The sequence below is a fragment of the Carassius gibelio genome, chromosome B13, assembly GCF_023724105.1.
Source record: "Carassius gibelio isolate Cgi1373 ecotype wild population from Czech Republic chromosome B13, carGib1.2-hapl.c, whole genome shotgun sequence".
NCBI lineage: Eukaryota > Metazoa > Chordata > Actinopteri > Cypriniformes > Cyprinidae > Carassius > Carassius gibelio.
In genome coordinates this window covers 8,200,313-8,220,174 of record NC_068408.1, presented here as the reverse complement: position 1 = coordinate 8,220,174, position 19,862 = coordinate 8,200,313, and the positions used below count along the sequence as shown (strand labels likewise).

Here is a 19,862-nt window from a genome sequence, read left to right as displayed (position 1 = left end):
ATTCCTCTCTGGGTAATTCAGTCCTTTAAACACACTTACTGTTTCATCAGTATCACAGCATAGCTTAAAAGAACATAATAATTAAGGTTTCAAATCATCAGCTGTTACACTTTTTTAACTCTGTAACACGTGATCAGAGAACAGGGCCAATAAATCAACAGGGAACATAATAAAGAGCCTGTAAACTAACAAGGGAAAACATTAGATTTCAGCACATAGGAAAAAAGTAATAAGATTGAATAAAGCTGAACTCAGACAAATAAAACACTGAAAAATCCTAGCAGACTCAAATGAGAGGGATACATAACATAAGAGAGGTGTAGGTGCAGGGGAATGCGTCTCACCCTTTTTCGTAGGTTGCAGGTGAGAATGAGGTTTCGAGAGAAGGAGTTGGCAAACGCTGTGTAGAAGTCCAACACTTTCAGCAAGGCTTCTCTCTTTATGATGTGAAGATCACAATACGTTAACGCCCGAACGTTAGCACATGAGTGGGCCAAAGTTGTCTCCTTCCAAAACACATCCCCAAACACGTCCCCTTTACCTGAGAGAGAAAGAAGAAAAAATACCAGAGAATAAGCAAAGGGAAAATAAGAAGAGTCAGAGTGAGACCAGACTATTTTAATTGGTGTCAATCAAAATGCATAATCTCACAGCAGAATGATCAAATCTGACATTTCAATTAATGTTCTCTTTATAGACCTGGAGCCTGGCACCGACTTGAGTTGAAGAATTACTTAACTGCACTGGAAAAAGTTTAGCTTACTCATCTTAAAATGGGTAACTGACCTAAAATTAAAAATGTTCTAATCAATTACTCACTCTCTTGTCATTCTGAACTCACATGACTCTATTCTTCAGTGGAACACAAAAGTAAGTATTCTAAGGCCAAACAACAGGTTTATGTTAAGAACAGAGAAAAATAACGGGAGAGTTCACTTAAACATGAAAATTCTGCCATCATTTAATCATCTCATTCCGTTACAAGACTGTATGACTTACTTTACAAATGATATTTTAAGATCTGTTTTTAAATATTGAAAGTCCTACCCTTGCTCTGGTCTGTTCCTACAAACTTCTCATTTGACTTCAGAAGGTTTAGAAGAAAGTGCATGAATCATGTGCATAAATTATAATCAACTTTTTCAAGCAGCTGAGCATTCTGCAAAAATGATTTTGTGTTCCACATGAGAAAGACAATCAAATGAGTTTGGAACAGCATGAAGTTGAATAAATGACAGAATTCTAGTTTTCTGGTGAATGGAATGGTTACATCTTTTTGTGACTTGCATTCAAATTGGATTATTAAAAAGAAAAGAAAAAAATACGTAAGGAAGGGACTTGGTTCTATTCAACAGTTAACAAAACATTAAAAACAAGATCAATAGTATTAAAAAAACTATTTTCAATTTACATTTCATGGCAAGTTTAAATTTTAAGGCCTGAAGGAAACCAAAACTATTCACAAATGCAATAAATGTGAAGCACATGACAAACTTATAGCTCAAGGATCATTTTTTAATTATCTCTTACTTTCAGAACTGACAGAAAGCCTTGGTGAAAGAAGGCAAGAAACAGTAAGCAGGATAATTGTTGCATTAGATGAATGTGGTATTATCGGAGAGGAGTGTAGTTGTCTGTACTCGTTTGAGATGCCAAAGATCAATGGCACACTGATCTCTCCCATCACTTTCCGAAGATCCTCGGCGCCAAGAACCTAAAATAGACCTTCAACCTTCAAGTCCCAACCCTGCACTGATTCCACAGGATGCAGCATTGCTGAACATGCAGTTACCACAAGAACAACAGACATACACCTGGACAGACTAAAAACCTTATTTGGTTGGTTTCAAAAAGGATATATCTTGTTTTTGATGCTGAGCTCAGCATTATCTCACCACCACCATCTGACACAGGTGTTTGTCCTGCCAATTAACTTATTCCTAGTACCAAAACACATTTAATTGGCTGTACGTGCCAGACCAATTAAACCACAATTAACAGCTGCTAGAAGTGAATGCACAAATGTGCTCTTAACCTTTTAAAGCAAAGCTAAAAAACAAAAAGATTTTCCTGAAAATCCGTCATTTTTATAACAAAGCAACCAATCTCGTGGCAACTCTAATTATAGGTTATAGAGTGCAAGCACAAAAGCTGCTGAGATGCATTTGGTAGAAAGTGAATTTAACCTCCATACAACTTTTTTTAAGCTTTATCTAAACAATATTCTGGTACGAAAAAATAAGGTGTGATTCACATGGTCAGGGTGTTTATTTTGACTCGAATACACTGTGTGCAGCAGATCTGGCCTGCAGAGACTTTGTCAATGGCTCTACTGAGAGTTTGAAGACATCTGTAGTACAGCGAAGTGGCTGTGGGGATTTACAGTTTATCTCAGACAGAAGAGCAAAGCCACCAAACATGGTCTCCAAGGAGTCTTTTGTTACCATGGCACTCTGTTGCCTTGGGGACAATGGAACCTATACCTTCAGAATCTAAACTGCAATATTTTATGATACTTTAACAATAGCTATGTTTCCATCCAACTATTTTTATGTTTTATATTCAAGATATGCATAAATGTTAAAAATGCACATTAAAAACGTATGGCCTAAACCAAGAAAACATTTAGCAAAATATATTTTTTAATGCAGATCAAAAATACAAAACGTGGGACCTACCAGCAGACCGATCTCATTGCACAGCATCTGAAATGCTAGTTTTGTCATTCTAAAATGCTTGAGCAAAGTCTTGTCAAAGTGCTTTGTTTTAATTAACTCCCAGGACGGCATTCCCAAACATCAGGCTATGAAAATAAGATAACATGACCTCATTTCACCTGCAAGATCTGCAGCTCATAATTTATTGTATACACACATTATTACATACAGGCTTGAAGTAAAGTCTTACTTATTATATATACATTATATACAGTGCCTTCTCCTACTGCAGCAAACTAAATTTCTTTGTAATATTTAGCACAAGATACAGGAGTAAAGAATATGTTTTCTTCAACTCAATGAAAACATAGCTATTGTGTGTAGAGTTTGAGAATTTTAGGCGGAATAGGTAAATGAGCAAATATGCAGCGGAAAAGGAGGCTCTGAATCCAAACACACAATTTATAAGAGATAGTTCCAACAAAAATGATTTTTTTTTAAATTTACTCAATATCATGTTGTTCCAAACCATGATGGTTTGAATAGCATGATGTTGAGCAAATTATGCCAGAACCTAAATTTGGGGTGAACAATGCCTTTTAAGTAACTCGTGGGAATGTTTTTCCTTCTTTTACACACATTTACAACAGTTCTGTTGAAGACAGTTCAGTGAAAATTGTTTTGGGTAAATGTGAGCCATATGGATAAATGTGACTAATGACTTAACTTCATCTCATTCATCTCCTGCAGAGCTGCTCAACTCTACACCTCACTAACTCAGCTCTACAGGAGCTCATCTTCCTCTGCCTAGACACCCACCACCCTCCTGGGCACAGAGAGACACTGTGGGCCCAGGCCTCCTGCTGAGCTGCAGGAGAGACAAGGCCTCAGCTCAGTGGCCATTAGAGATTCATGATTAATGGTGAAGTATGGTTCCGTCACTATGACAACTCAAGTGAGAATAATAATCCAGAGAGATTTCAGTGAAGCAGCTGATTGAAAGTTTGAATATTAGATGGTGTTTTTAATGGAAGTTTGATAGCTGGAGATCCAATAAAAAATCTAATTAATAATGTCAAAAAGACAACTTAAAAAAAAAGTATTTTATTTGAAGTGATAGCTCACCCCAAATTTGTAATTCTGTTTTAAATTACTTAAACTTATGACGATTCAAAACGACTTTCGCTCATCTTCGGAACACAAATTGAGATGCATCGTGGTACTGTCATGAAGTACTTTCATAATTTAAAATTAAGGTCGAACTACTGATAACATATAGACCATTATAACATTGTCCTTACTTTGTTTCTGGGCCTTAAAAGTGGTAGTTGCATTGCTGTCTATGCAGGATAAGAAAGCTCATGGATTTCATCAAAAATTTCTTCATTTGAGTTCCGAAGATGAAACTAAGTTCTTATGGGTTTGGAACAATGACATGATTAATTAAACACGAATATTTATTTCTTGGTAAACTATCTCTTTACATTTCTGAGAAGCATATGCTGTTTTTTTTCTGTTGTGTCACAAATCTCTGTTGCTGCTGCTTTTTAAATAGTTTTCTTCACCATGGCAACCAAAATGCAATTCTAATCTAGCATTCAAACGCAAACTCTGACAGCAAGAAAAGACAGATTTAGAGACACGCTTATGGAGGAACAAAAGCACCAAATGCATATCCCATTTGCTCACATTTATCAAGTGTGAACGACAAATAAATAAAATCATGTGAAATACGATTTAGTCCATCAAAGCCACATTCATATGTGGTTTAATCACATTTATGGAAATCCGTTTCAGTCTGACCACTATGATCGGTTTTCGCATAGCATCTTTGCTTGTCATTTTCTCACGCCATGTGCAACCTAAACATGTCAGAGGTTGTTGTATAAAACATACTGAAAGCCTGTGCAGAAACAATGTTGTGTTGTTGCGAAGTGCAGGTCAAGTGCAAAATTACGGTATACTGCTAGTCAGCCTGGTCTACACTCTTCTTTGAAGTTTGAAACCAATGGAGACAGCAGCACAGAATAAAGCCACGCCAACATCTGTATTGCAAACCCCATCACAGGATACAAAAATCTAATCTTATCAATTGCATCATAGAGTGTGGATGGTCAATCATTTAAAACAGATTCCAATTGGATATAAATAATCAGCATTGGAATGGCAGGGTGAACAAAGCTGAAGTTCATGGAATGTATTAATTAGCCTAGAACTTTTAAAAACGAACCCAATATAGCGATGACCTCATCGTCCTGGATGACCTCTAGAGACCCTGACACAACGAAGCAGAGCAGGTCCACGCTTTCACCCGCATGAAAGATGAGGTCACCGGGGGCAGAGTGTATCATCTGGAACTCCACGGCCAATGAGCGCAGGCATCCGTCACTGGCCAATCGGAACGCTGGGTGCTCGTTGAACACCTTCCTGTTCAGGTGCACGCAGATGTCTGCCCGCATGTCCTTGGGGCAAATGGAGAGCACCTGCACACAGATGAATTTCCAATTTAGTATTTTCCACAATTAATATCAAAAACTTCAGTCATGCACCCATCACTTCTGTTTCAGTTTCACCTTCTCTGTGTCGATGCCTTTGGACATAGACCACGTGGAGACGATATAGTCCATCACTCTCTCACTGAGGCCTTTGGGCACCTGGTAGAGCTTGAGGAAATCCCGCACATTATTCAGCATTTCATGGTAACGGTTGGTGTTTGCATACATCTGCTGGAAAATGGTCGTCACATTACCGAAGATAGTGGCGTAAAGGAGAGCTATAGGACATGAAGAAAGAGAGAAAAAAGGGTCATGTCAGATAGATTTGAAATGTTTCTTTTTTAGGGTCCAAAAATGTGTCCAACTAAAGTACTTAAATATTAAATTAGTCCTTCAGTCATAAAAGAAAAGTATTAAAAAAAATCTAAAGTTGTACTAATCTTTTTTTTCATTTAAATAAAGTTACATTTGCATGTATAGCTTTTGACCATAGTACTTAAATATTTATTCTAAAAATGGTTATATACGTTATTTTCAAACCAAGAGTGCTTGTAAAAATGAAAGTCACTGGAAGCCACATGGATTTTAAGAACTACAAATTATTTAAATGGGTAACAGGACTAGTACAAACAATAATGTTGTTTCCTTTAATTTTTTTTTTTTTTTTTTTGAGTATTTATAAATTTTACATTTTACAATAGGCTATCTGGTAACACTTTACTTAAAGCCTATATGTATAATGCATTATAAAAGTAGTTTTAATGCATTATAAACCTTATCAACTCATTGTTACACTATGCATTTTAAATTCAGTTATAATTATTTATGCCAAAATCTAATATATTACAATGCACATTATTAATTATAATGCATTATACCCATTAATAACCCTTTATAGTGCATTAAACATAAAGGCTTGAAGTAAAGTGTTACCGGATATGTACAATGCAAACTTCTGTTTTTTTTTTTATTGCTTTTCTCATGAGTTACCACTGTATCTTTGCTCTTTGTCTCTATGGCAACCTTCCCTGAAATAGCTTTCCAAATACTTCCACTCATAACCAATAACGGACGAGCGGGAACAGAGAAGAAAGCAAAGTGGATGGAATATAATGAGGTAAAAACGGATGATGAAAAGTCATCAAATGACCAAGAATTTGTACAGTAATAAAAATTATTCTGATCGCAGAAAGGCAAAGATAACCATGAGTTAATGGGAGGAGAAGTATAAACAAAAATATTAACCTCATAAACACACCAAAGTGTTTGACAGTAATTTAAAAAGAAGGAATTCAGAAAGAGCTTTTACTTTACGTTCTGATTTTACTGAAATACTGTGGCTCTGTTCATGCTGTAAACAGATTAAATTGTTTTACTGTTGTCCACATAAAAACATCCTTCATAAGGTAAAAAACATTCTGTGAAAATGTAACCTTTATATCTTCAATATTGACTGAGAAGGGCCATGTCAAAAATGGTTGAAATCAAACTTTGATGTTTGTTATCTCATAATTAGATTTTGAGACTTTAACCTGGATTTCACAGAGAGAGTCATAAATGTCCATGTATGATGTTTTTAACAGGCTGTTAATCAGACTGAAAGCATCAACACATTTTCAGTCGTAAACAAATGACTCTTTTTGTCATACCTAGATCAATATGATTTGAGAAACAAAAATGATCTCTGAGACAATTAACCTCCATGCAAGCTGTGAATATATATATATATATATATATATATATATATATATATATATATATATATATATATATATATATATATAGATATATATAGATATATATAGATACATAAGATATATCTAGGTATATCTTATATCTAGGATATAAGTCTAGGTTTATCTGGTATGTGTAAATAAAATACAACTAAATTTTACCCTACGTGTCACCCAATGAGATTTTATGCTTTTTATGACATGGAGAAATTTGTAGAGCAAATGGTATGGATGGTGCAGGAGGGAGAGTCTCAGGAGAACCTGTCCAAACTACCACAAATAATGAGGCCTTCTAGGACCTCACTACCAAAGACACACAGACGAGATGTGGGCAAGACAGGAATAAAGACAGATTAAGGCAGAAGATTCAGATCTTTAGTGAAACATGGACACAAAAGAGAAAAGATATTGACTGAAGGATTAGAAGATGAGAACAATGTGTTCAGATAATTACAGACAGAGAAAGAGAGAATGGGTCTGCACTGTGTATGAGCCTCATCAAAGAGTCATCAAAACAGCTAACTACAATTATAATTTTTATTGTGCATGGGTGATCATCTCCCCTTGATAAAACTAGTGTTGTCACGGTACCAAAATTTCAGTATTCGGTAACGATACCAGTAAAAATCCACGGTTCTTGGTACCAATTTTGGTACCAAAGCAAAACACAAAAATATGCTAATTCCACACTTTTTATCTCTAAAAATAAAACCAATGCCATTCTTTATACTTATAAAGTTTATATATAATAAAGGGGATTTGCTATTAAAATTAAAACATGGGAGAAATATTGTGCGATTTATTTCTTTAAAAAGTTTTATAAATTTTTCAACAGTAGTAGTAGTATCACATACATTCTACTAAATAATAGTAATATTTCTAGCACAATGCCTTTATGTAAAAATGAACTTTTATTTTGACGGTTGCCATGAATACCTTTAAATTGATGCTGGTTTTACTCAAATGAAATGGTAAAATGCTTGTGAAGTGACTAAGAACAGTTTTGGTGATGTTGTTTATGTATTTATGTCCTCATTGAGGTGGCAGATGCTGAAATTACTGCAAGCATCATGCTCTTCAGTCTATGTAGTAAACAAACTCGCACGTCTCTGCCATTCATTCCTTCACACAAAACATGCAGGATTCATATTTCAATCAACTTTTGTGGCTTAACATTTACAGATACTGGTCCATATGGAGATTTGATTTGATTAATTTATGCTAACTTTGACAAATTCCGTGACTGTCCATATTCAAATGTAAGTTTCATTTTCATAACTGGATTTTGAGATTCCATCTGCGTTTTCTGCTTCGTGGAAATCACAGCGCTGTATGCGTCAAGAACCGGTTTGAGTGGGTACTTGGTACAACAGGTACTTAAAGAAACCTGGTACCTTGATATTTTCATTTTTTTTACCGACTTGGTACCGAAGTACCGGGTCTTTTGACAACACTAAATCAAACCAGTGTTCTGAAGACAACATCAGGTGTAGATCAACAGCCCTGTTAAGGGCCTTTAGCTTAAAACAACCTTGTTTCTGACTTTACACTTTGGCATAAAATTTTACAGCATACCACTGGGGTGGTACTAATAGGTACCTTCAAGGTACTAATATGCACCCTTTAAAGTACAAACTTTGGTATACCTTTTAAAATGGTACTGCCCCAGTGCACTTTTAATTTTTTTTTTTAAAGTCTGGCCTTAATGATGTCTGTCTGAATAATGTCATTAGACACATGGGAGAAATCCCTTTTGCTAGCCGTTTCTTGCTGTTCCTCGAAGAGCCCTACATTTCATGCATCAGCACTCACAACAGCACCAACAGCTCATTTGAGCATCCTCTTAAAGGTTCATAATGACCCATTAGTCTAATAAGCATTTAAAATGACTCCTCCACCTGTGTGATGTCAGGTTAAAGAATATTACAGGTCAGGAAAACTGTTGTCTGGGTCAAAAGCAAGAAAATCCCTTATGATTCACAGATCTAATGGGGGTATTTTTACAAAAAGGCTAAGGAAATAAACATGAGTTGGAGCAGAAATGGGAGGCAAGTCATATTTGACTCATCTAAAACAGGCAAAAAAAAAAAATGCAATAAGGCAAAATCTCTTTCACTCACTATTAATTTGATCAAAAATATTTAAATATTATTACATTAAAAAAAGTATACACATGCACATACACACACACACACACACACACACATATATCCTTTGGAAATCATTCTAATATGCTGATTTTCTGCTAAAGAAAAATTATATGTAATATAAATGTACATGCAAATTTTAAATGTTTTTTTTTCACTCTTGATAATTTTTATGCATTTTTGCTAAATAAAAACATTAATTTCTTAAAAAAAAAAACATATATTATTTGTATTGTAATATTGTAAATAAGAAAAGTAAAAATGTAATTAAAAAAATAAATTAATGAAAAGAAATATATAGAAATAACCATATATCTCAACATAAAAGTCATTGTTTTGAGTTCAAGGGAATGTATATATTTGGCATTTGAACCTGGGTTTTCTTGCACACTAAAGAAACTTAAAAAAGTATCCCTAAAAAAACATGGAGGAGGCCCCTGTGAGTCAGTGCATGGGGGTGAGTGGGGTTTCTATATGTGTGTTTGTGCGTGTCAGCACTCACACACACTGGTAATTATGATCACATCTTTGTTTAGTCTCCAGAGTGACTCCTCTCCACATGCACGGATCTGGAAAAGCACATTAACAACCACTGGCCTCGTTCCTTCATTCTGGCCAGTTTTATGTCCCTCTCTCTACCGATCTCTCTCTATTACTGTCTCAGAGTTATTTCTGAAGGAGATGCACTAGAAGCAAAGCACTGCTGTCTGGAGGACAGAGGGGCAGATGAGATTAGTCTGAGTTATTCTGACAGAGGAGAGAATAAACAGAAAAAAAGAGTAAAAAGCAAGAAAGGAACAGAAAAGAGACCCCGTTTAACCTGGTATTAAGATTTACTTTGGCTGATTCGATTTTCCAATTGAAAATGACAATCTTTCTACCCTGATCATCTGTGATCAAATCACTTAGCCAAGAAGGGTCTAAAAGAGAAGACATGAAAGAAGACAAGCACTCACATCCAACCATCATCATGGCCACAGAGAAGATCTTCTCTCCGTCTGTAGTTGGCGCTATGTTTCCGAAGCCAATAGTGGTCAGGCTGGTCATGGTGAAATATAGTGAAGTTATGTACAGAGAGTCTTTCCCAGGGCCACCCTCCCATTGGCCAGTCCCACTGGCATTGTAACGGTACGGGGATCCAATGCTGGTGGCTAACTGGTAGAGCCAGCTGTCAGTCTTGATGGTGTTGGTTTGTTCATCAATGACCTCGTAATCTCCAATGCTGTACCATATACAGGCAAGCCAGTGGGCAACCAATCCAAACACACAGACCAGTAACACGAGCACAGCTGCACCATACTCCAGATAGTGGTCCAGTTTACGTGCAACACGACCCAATCGAAGCAGTCGAACCACTTTTAGAGAACTGAACAAGCTACTGATGCCCTGGAAAATAGAAAAAGAAATAACAGACAGTCACATTTTAGTACAAAATATTATACATGGTTTACCTTTACATATCTGTTACATTATTTAAAACTATACCTGTTGTAAACACAGACTGTATGGTTGTAAAAAATATACTGTGTATAAAACATCAGCAGATTTCAACATCAGCATATCAGATGCCCCTTTGTGTGTGTGTGTGTGTGTGTGTTTATATCTATCTATCTATCTATATATATATATATATATATATATATATATATATATATATATATATATATAAACATACACACAGGTGCTTCACAAAAAAATTTTATATCGTGAAAAAGTATTAATTTTTTGTCATTTGTTCCAAAAAGTGAAACTTTTATATATATTCCAGATTCATTACATTTAAAGACTTTAAACTTTTTTTTTAATTTTGATGATTAGAACTTACAGCTTAAAAATATTAGTATATTTACATTTGAGTGGCATTAAATGACCATTCCCTGCAGTATAAATTCCAGGTATCTCTTGTTCTTTGAAACCACAATAATGTTGGGGAAGACTGCTGACTTGGCGATGGTCCAGAAGAAAATCATTGACACCCTCCACAAAGAGGGTAAGCCACAGAAGGTCATTACTGAAAGGGGTGGCTGTTCACAGAGTGCTGTATCATAGCTAGGGCTGCACAATAAATTAAAATGGAATCGAAATCGTGATTCGACAGAAACTGCTATTGTCTTGCGTATCTTTCAGCAAAAATTTTTTTTTATAATCATCAGTAAATCTTTATAGCGGTAGCTGCTCTTATTGATTCAACGTGACTAATAAACACACGATTATGATGATATATGGTATATCTGTGTTATTATTATTATAATTTTCATAAAAAAAAGTATATTTAAAATGCAATGCTTTCAAATGGAGCGGCTTGAGCTACACAGAGCCGTAGTTCACTAAGAAGCTATGCAAACAGCTGTCATTATCGCAAACAATTATTTAGATTTCATAATCACGCAATAGAATCATCTGCGTTTCTTTTGTGTAACTTGTCAGTGAACTACAGCTCTGTGTAGTAAATGCTGCTCCATCTGGAAGCATGCGATGATTTACTGCTGATTGCAGAACTGGCTTTACTAACAAAATGTGTATGACAATATCATTTCATTAATCATGCAGCCCTAATCAAAGCACATTAAATGTGAAGTTGACTGGAATGAAGAAAATGGGTAGGAAAAGATGCACAAGCAACAGGGATGACCACAAGCTTGAGAATTCTGTCAAACAAAGCCAGTTCAAACAATTGGAAGAGCTTCACAAGGAGTGGACTGCAGCTGGAGTCACCACGCTCATACGTCTTTTTAGGAAAAGGGCTAGCTTCTGAAACAGAAACAACGTCAGAAGCATCTTACCTGGGCTAAGGAGAAAAAGAACTGGACTGTTGCTCAGTGGTCCGAAGTCTTCTTTTCAGATAAAAGTAAATTTAGCATTTAATTTGGAAATCAAGGTCTGGAGTGTGGAGGAAGACTGGAGAGGCACAGAATCCGAGTCCAGTGTGAAGTTTCTAAAGTCAGTGATGATTTTGGGTGCCTTGACGTCTGCTGGTGTTGGTCCTAATGTTTTATATTTACATTTAATCATTAAGCCAAAGCGACTTACAAATAAGGGGAACAATAGAAGCAATCAGATGAATGACAGAACAACAGTACACATGTGCTGTGACAAGTCTCAGTTAGTCTAGCACAGTTCACAGGGCTAGGGCTTTTCTTATTATAATGGAGTAGAATGGCCTTTTTCGGCTTGTTAAAGATCACTCTCATTGCTGTATTCTGGATCAGTTGCAAATCCTTAATAGTACATGCGGGAAAGCCTGCCAAGAGAGCATTGCAATAGTCCAGTCTGGAGAGAACAAGAGCTTGGACAAGGAATTGTGCAGCTTCTTCTGAATGGAAAGGTCTAATCTTCTTAATGTTGTATAAAGCAAATCTGCAGGACCGTACAGTTCTAGCAAAATGGTCTGCGAAACTTAACTGAGCTTCGATCTCAACTCCAGGGTACTTGGCTGTCCTGGAAGGAGTTATGGTTGACAAACCTACCTGTATAGAGAAGTTGTAATGAAGCTCTGGATTGGCTGAGACCACAAGCAGTTCTGTCTTAGCAAGGTTGAGTTGAAGGTGAAGGTCCTTCATCCAGCTAGAAATGTCTCTCAGACTCAATGTGAACTGCTAACATTGGATCATCTGGTTGGAATGAGATGTAGAGTTGAGAGTCATCAGCCTATAGTGATAAGAAAAGCCATGCTTCTGAATGACAGATCATAATGATGACATGTAGATGGAGAAGAGAGGAGGTCCTAGCACTGAACCTTGAGGAACCCCAGTAGCAAGAAGTTGTGACTTAGAAGCCTCACTCCTCCAAGAAACAATGAAAGACCTACCTGAGAGGTAAGAGTTCAACCATTGGAGTGCAGTTCCTGAGATGTCCATATTTATGAGGGTGAACAAGAGGATCTGGTGGTTAACTGTGTCAAAAGCAGCAGACAGATCCAGCAGGATACCAAGATTTATTTATTTAAGTCCAAAGTAAATGCAGCCATCCAGAGAGATTTTGGAGCACTTCATGCTTCCATCTGCCGACAAGCTTTATGGAGATGCTGGTTTCCTTTTTCAGCAGGAGTTAAGAACCTGCCAACAGTGCCAAAACCACTTCCAAGTGAAGTGAACCCCATATGGAATCTATGGGATATTTTCAAGAGAAAGATGTGAAACAGTCATTCCTACAATACAGATGAGCTGGAGGCTGCTATTAAAGAGATTTTGGCTTCAATAGTGCCTCAGTAGTGCCACAGGCTGATCGCTTCCATGCCAGACTGATTCTGGAATTTGTGCTTAAGGAGCCCTGACCAAGTATTGAATGCATAAATGAACATACTTTAAAGAACTTGAGCTTTTCTGTTTTGAAAATCCCTTTTTCTTTTTTTTTAATTAATATTAGGAAATATTCTAATATTTTTATCAAATGGATTTTGGACTTTCGTAAGTCACAAGTCATTTTCATAAAATACATTTGTGAAACTTTTTTTTTTTTTTTTTAAATAAATTTTTCACAGTGTTGTGTGTGTATAATACATAAAAAAAATGGATGCATCAGAAAATCTGCAGATTTTCTTTCATACACAGATTTGTTATTAAAAAAGTCATAATTAAACAATTATCTACATACCGACATGCAGCACTCATAGGGAAAATCAATTTGACATTTAATCTGTCTAAATCATTCTTCCATTGTCATTTATCACATAGATGCTTAATGCAATGTTAATTACACACTACATTCTGAAACAATGAGCACTACTCATATTTTTCAGTTCACTGAACACACTCTTTACCTTCCTAATTGCTAAATTCTGCAAACAGTTTTTTCTAAATTTGGAGCAGGTGAGCTGAGCCAAGACGACAAAGAAGTGTGAAAGCGGTAGGACATCAGAACCACTTTGTGGTAAAACACTCTGTTCTCCGACATGATCCAACAACCTTAAAAGGCATCTGAAAAATTTATGTAAGGCAGCACTTTAGTCCTCTCACTGCAAAAAAATAAATAAAAATGACCGTTCGGTCGGTGCAGCCTGACCTAGTGTGACCATCTGAAGCATTTCCTCTCCTTTAAAGTGTAAATTCAGTTCCAGTCATGTAGTGAAAGATTAGAGTGAGCAGAAATGACCAACAACGCAGCCTGCTATACGCACATAAACTTAGACCAAAATTGTAAAGCACAACATAATTATTTAAAGATAATAAAACTTGAAAATGCAGTCCTATCACAGGATTGCAAAAGCATATAAATAAATAAATATAGCTTGATAACTATTAGTTTAGACACTTTAATGGATATTTCATTGTTAGGCACAGAGCAAACAAACATGTGAATCATGAAATTAAGAACCAACTTTAAATAAGTATGCCTGAACATATACCAGAAAAGTGAATACCACTGAACATGTTTATGACAGAACTGGGTCAAAATTATAGAAAATTATAGATTTTTATTTTATTTTATTAAAAAAAAAAATTAGCCTTATGAATGGTTTTGGACTTGAACTAGTAAATACACAATGCAGCTGTGAGGGATTTCAAACCACTATATTTATGAATTAAGAATTCAGTTGCTCATTTTATTTTTCTGTTCCATAGCTTGATAAATTTTCCCTATGTTGTCAGAGAGAATGAGAAATGATTGTGTTAAGGGAAGAATTATTTTAATGTACAGTACAACAATATAATTATTCACAATCTTATGTATGTTCTTTCTTTTTTTAAATGTTGGGTTTAAGAGAGTTATTCATCTAATGATTTCAAAAAAATTTAATATAATGGTTAATATTCAAGCTGAGCTACTTGACGCATCACCACTTTCTTTAGCTAAATTAAAAAAAAAAAATTTGTCATAAATGAAACATTTAATGACAAATAAAAAGGACAGTCATAAATAATTATGAGAAACTGTCAAGATAACCAATCCCTTATGGTGGTTTGGATGTACAGTAACATTACACCCTTGATAGTTAAAAGTGGCTTTTAAAGATCCAGCAACCGCAGAGAACACGATGCATCAGAGGGTTAATTAAGATAATTATGTTATGTATTTGAAACAGGAAACCTTGATTAAGTGGAGCAGAAAAAAGAAAAAGAAAATATTACAAATTGCATGATATAAAATGATGTTTGCTTGACTGACATTTATTCTCCAGCTCTTGAAATACAATAGAATGTTCTGGGACAGGTCCATTGCTCTCTCAGAGCAGAGCACTTCTAGTAGATTACAAGGTCCACACTAAGGCATCTGGGGTCACTCTTACATCACGACATGAAGGCTTTCTAAGTGAGTTTCTGGTACAGTGAGCAGCTCTTTAAGGTAAAACTTGTACATTAAACTTTAGTTGTGAGTTTTAAGGTTGTGTCCACACAAACATTATAAAGCCATTAACACTTAACAACAATGACAACTGCATTTGAAAAAAGGTCATTAATTTATTGATTTCTTTTTTGGACTGTTTTCTACCCTGCTGGGTTGAAATCAACATGGAGTAAACAGTATGTTAATACTGGGGATTTTTTTGACATGGTCTCAAACTGGTAGTCTAGGCATCACAGATGGCATCAGTTCATAGTACGAGTTTGTTGAAAGATTTGTCAAATTATATGCGAATCAACAATGCTCTCAAAATTACCCACAAACACAAAATCACAACAACAAGCATAAATGCAATGCATATATTTGAACAAGTTTGAGTGTTTGTGTATTGTACTTAAAAAAAACAGTATATATATTTTTTTGCATTTTGTTGCAGCTTTTGATACTGTACGTACTGAGTAAATACTGTAGGTCTTTTTTATTAGAGACCTCACTAAATATAAAATAAATAAATAAGAAAATAACTAAATAGGTGGTATGAAAAAAAAATACTTATTCTCTTAAACAAGAAAACAAGCCTTACACTTGTAATTTATCTTGTTTTCACAAAGTCCATTTATTTTTACTGGAAAACAAGACACATTAATGAAAAAGCTGTTAATGTACTGTACTTCTCACAATATAAATTCCAGAACAGTCAGACAAAAATAAATAAATAATTGATTTGAAGCCTGCTAGCATTCAATGAAATCCTGTTTACAGGTGAGTGTCTGGGGCTTAGATCACTGCACGGACTTCCTGAGTGAAAGACAGAAGATGATCCACTCTGTGTGCACTAATCGATATCTATCCTAAAGCACATCACCTGGACAGACTCCAAGAATATATAACATAAACCAGGAAAGAATGCAAAGGACAACATGACTTTGTAACGGTTCAGTTTTCATGAGGAAGGGCTTTACCAGTCACCATTATAGGCTGAGTATATGGCCAATCAATACAGTGGGCTTCTTTTTTATTAGTATCGTTCTCAAAGCCGCAAACCACACAGTCAGTTCATTGACTGTCTTGTGAATATTACACACATAAATGATTAGAGCTGCAAAGATATTACAACTTCAGTGAGATAAAATGAGTGCCTTTTTAAACTAATTTTCTAGAACTTATTTGCAATGTAGTGGCATTTTGAGGCTCTTAGTCGTACACAAAACTTAAAATAAGCTGTAAAATGGACCAGACTTTATGCCGTCAATCAAAAGTTTTACACTGAGGTTCTTTCTGGAAAAATGTTGACATTTTTGCAGCGTGATAAATATTTCAGGTCAGCTTTTCTGTTTTTCTGTCCTGAAACTATCAAGCTTTCAAAAGTTTAAATGAATCTGAACGAGAACCCTACAGCATTATCCTCAGCAGAGTACCTTTGAGGAGCCCTGACATAAGAAATAATTGTTCAATCTTTCATCTTTGAGGTTTGACAGGTAAAAAAGTAAAAATCAAATGTTTGAAGCACTGCTAAGTTTTACTTGAAAAAGCCAACTACAGCTTCTCTACCAACAATAGTCTCACTCTCAAACGTTTTTAGAATATAATACAATTCATATTTAATTGAACTACTAACCCTTTTTCCAAGTGTTGAACCATTTCCATTCCACTCTGTGTCCTAATCAGGTACAAAGCAACAAAAAGGCAGCTTGGCTTCTCACCTCATCCACGTTTTCGAAAGCGTTGATGATGTCATAGGGCAGACAGGACAGCAGGTCTATTACGAACCAGGTCTTCAGGTAATTCATCCTGATCAGCTTCGGATCCGAGATCACCTCCCCTCCAGGCCCGACAAACGTTGTGTGGAAGTTGAGCACGATGTCCACAAGGAATATGACGTCCACAACGCTGTCCAGAACCAGCCAGGTGACATTATTCTGTTTGGTCTTGAAGGAGACGTTGTAAGGAACCATGATGGCAGTGTAGAAGGTCAGGATGAGGATGACCCAGTCCCAGGTGGTCTTAAAGGTGCAGTAGTGTAAGATGATGTGAGGAGGGGTCTTAGGGGCCTCCTGCTTATACTGTGGAAGAATGTCAGAGCCGAGCTGAAGCACCTTAGGAAAAAAAAGAGATGGAGAGTGAAGGATCTAAGAAAAAAAAAAAAAAAAGAAACAAAAAAAAAATGTAAATCCAATGCCAGTTAAATTCTGTTTTTTTTTTTTTTTTTTTTTTTTTTTTTACAATATTTATTGTGAATATTACTGCATGAAAATGCCTGGTCAAATCATTTTGATTTACATTTTTTTTTTATATTTATTTATATAAATATAATTTATCTGTTTGTTAATTAAATTAAATTGATCACCTTATTTTTTCCCCCAGTACTTTTGACATTGCTAATAAGGAGATTTTCTTAAGGGAAAATGAGAGGGAAAATTAAATGAAATGTAGAGGGCCCTAAGGAAAGTGAGTTTGTTTTAAATATTAATTCTAGCTTTGCATGCTTTCCACTCTTCCCTAGACAATACACTGTTTGTTGTATAATATGCATGCTCATATATACAGAACATGAAGTTAACTCAGAGATTTAAAGCCAGAGACAGTGAAGAACTGAATTCAAATGTGAAAATGGCTGCATATAGTGTGTTTTAAATTTTGTTTGAAGATTGTTAATAATGTCAATCTAAATCAGTGATCCTCAAATCTGGCTCATGAGATCCACTTCCTGCAGAGTTTAGCTCTAACCCTAAACAAACACACCTGAGTTTGCTAATCAATGTCTTCAGGATCGTTAGAAAATCACAGTTAGGTTTGTTTGACTAGGGTTGGAGCTAAATTCTCCAAAGTGGATCTCGCGAGCCAGATTTGAGGATCACTGGTCTAAATCAAGAGGAGACCTTTTTTTAAAATTAATTCACTAAAATTATATAATGTAAAGTTTACAAAAGAAAGTTAAAATAAATGTTTACAATTCAATCGAGAGCATCTATCGCACATTTTATTTTCTTTACAAAAAGGTGAAATTCAAGGTCACATTGATGCACATTGTACCATGGAAGTGACCGATTTTGGAGGATTTAAAAGTATAAATGCGCAAGATATAATTTTTCTAACATGTTAATTCTTCTGTTAAATTATTATTTGAGCTGTAAAGTTGTTCTCATCATTTTTACGGTCGTTTAGGGTTATAGGCATTTTAATTGGATGTAATTGCAGAAGAAAGCTCTAAAATCACATTAATTCATTTAATCTTTACGTCTTGTGGCAAGACTTTCGAAACTTTAAGTATTTTAATGCTTGCATTAATTTCCATTGTAGTACCTCTCAAAGTAGAGAGTCAAAAAAGGTCAAAATTAATTTAATATTTTGTGCTGTCCATTAAGTTCAACATAAACTGAACCCAGAATTATCCCTTAAGTGATTTAGGATGAATGAACTGGAGAAATGTAATAGCCAACCTTTACCAGTATAATGCTGCCTTGCAAACACTGTAACAATACAGATCAGAAACATTAATCCATCATAAAAGTCTCACAAAACAAACCTTTCCTTGAATGCTTTCCTCATTAAAAACTCTTCCAAAGACTTAGGCATAATAGAGTATGTAAAGATTGAACTTTACACACATAAAAACAACAACATATTTCACTCCTCTTTAACACCCTCACACAACAGTGACGGCGCAATGACCAACAGATGAGAAAAGCAGAAAAGTGAACAGGGGTTATGGGACCCCTGTACACATATACAGTACACTCTTAATCAGTGTTAATTATTAATAGCAGCTTCTGGCAGCCCACTGTAGACTTCTGCTGTCCAACAAACACGTGTGAGATTGCGTTACAGCAGTGTCCTTTGTGTGATTCTATTACAAGTTTGTCCTCAGTGAGATGAAGTTTTGAATAACCTTGTACTGCACAGTCAAGGATGTAAGCAAATGCTGCCTGTGTGTGTGTGTGTGTGTGTGTTCTCACCTCTGCGAGTCTGGACTGTTTGTGGGAAGTGATGTCGCTTTTGCTCATGGGCGTAAGCTGCTGAATGGTGCTTTTGCTGTTCGTCAACGCTCGAGTCAAACGTGCAAACTTTGTCCAACCTGCAAGAAACATATTATGCATTTTATAAAAATACTACATTGAATTAAAAGAACTACAACTGAAAGACAGATGCAGTGAGTTCATAAGATTATGTGTCTTTCAGTTCAGTGTGGTGTTTTTATAAAATACTCTGCACAACTGAATTCAGTTCAGTATTTTGCTTTAATGAACGTTCTGTACAAATTAAACTTGAATTTCACAAGCTCCTGGTCATTTCTTGGAGTTTGTTAATTTGGTTAATTAATAAAAAATATTGTGAATGTTATAAATAAAAATAAAATTTGGGGTAAGTAATTTCTTATATATATTTTTTTTAAAGTCTGCGTCTATTTGATAAAAAAATACAGTAAAACAGAAATATTGTGAAATATTATTACAATTTAAAATAATTTTCTATTTTAATGTATTTTTAAAATGTTACTTATTCCTGTGATGGCAAATCAGATGAAATATCAACCATTCCACTCTTCAG

The 19,862-nt window shown here is 35.4% G+C and overlaps 1 protein-coding gene across 1 annotated transcript in view; it reads right to left on the bottom strand.

Moving 5' to 3' along the window:
• The window catches only part of kcnh5b (potassium voltage-gated channel, subfamily H (eag-related), member 5b), a 41,105-nt gene that overhangs the window by 16,640 nt on the left and 4,603 nt on the right, over positions 1-19,862 (bottom strand). Inside the window, exons 5-10 of the mRNA XM_052571942.1 lie at positions 19,271-19,389; positions 17,018-17,410; positions 9,989-10,418; positions 5,231-5,430; positions 4,888-5,140; positions 345-541 (exon numbers count right to left, since the gene is read on the bottom strand). Of these exons, the coding sequence (XP_052427902.1) occupies positions 345-541; positions 4,888-5,140; positions 5,231-5,430; positions 9,989-10,418; positions 17,018-17,410; positions 19,271-19,389 (1,592 nt within the window). The remainder of the gene's footprint in view (positions 1-344; positions 542-4,887; positions 5,141-5,230; positions 5,431-9,988; positions 10,419-17,017; positions 17,411-19,270; positions 19,390-19,862) is intronic.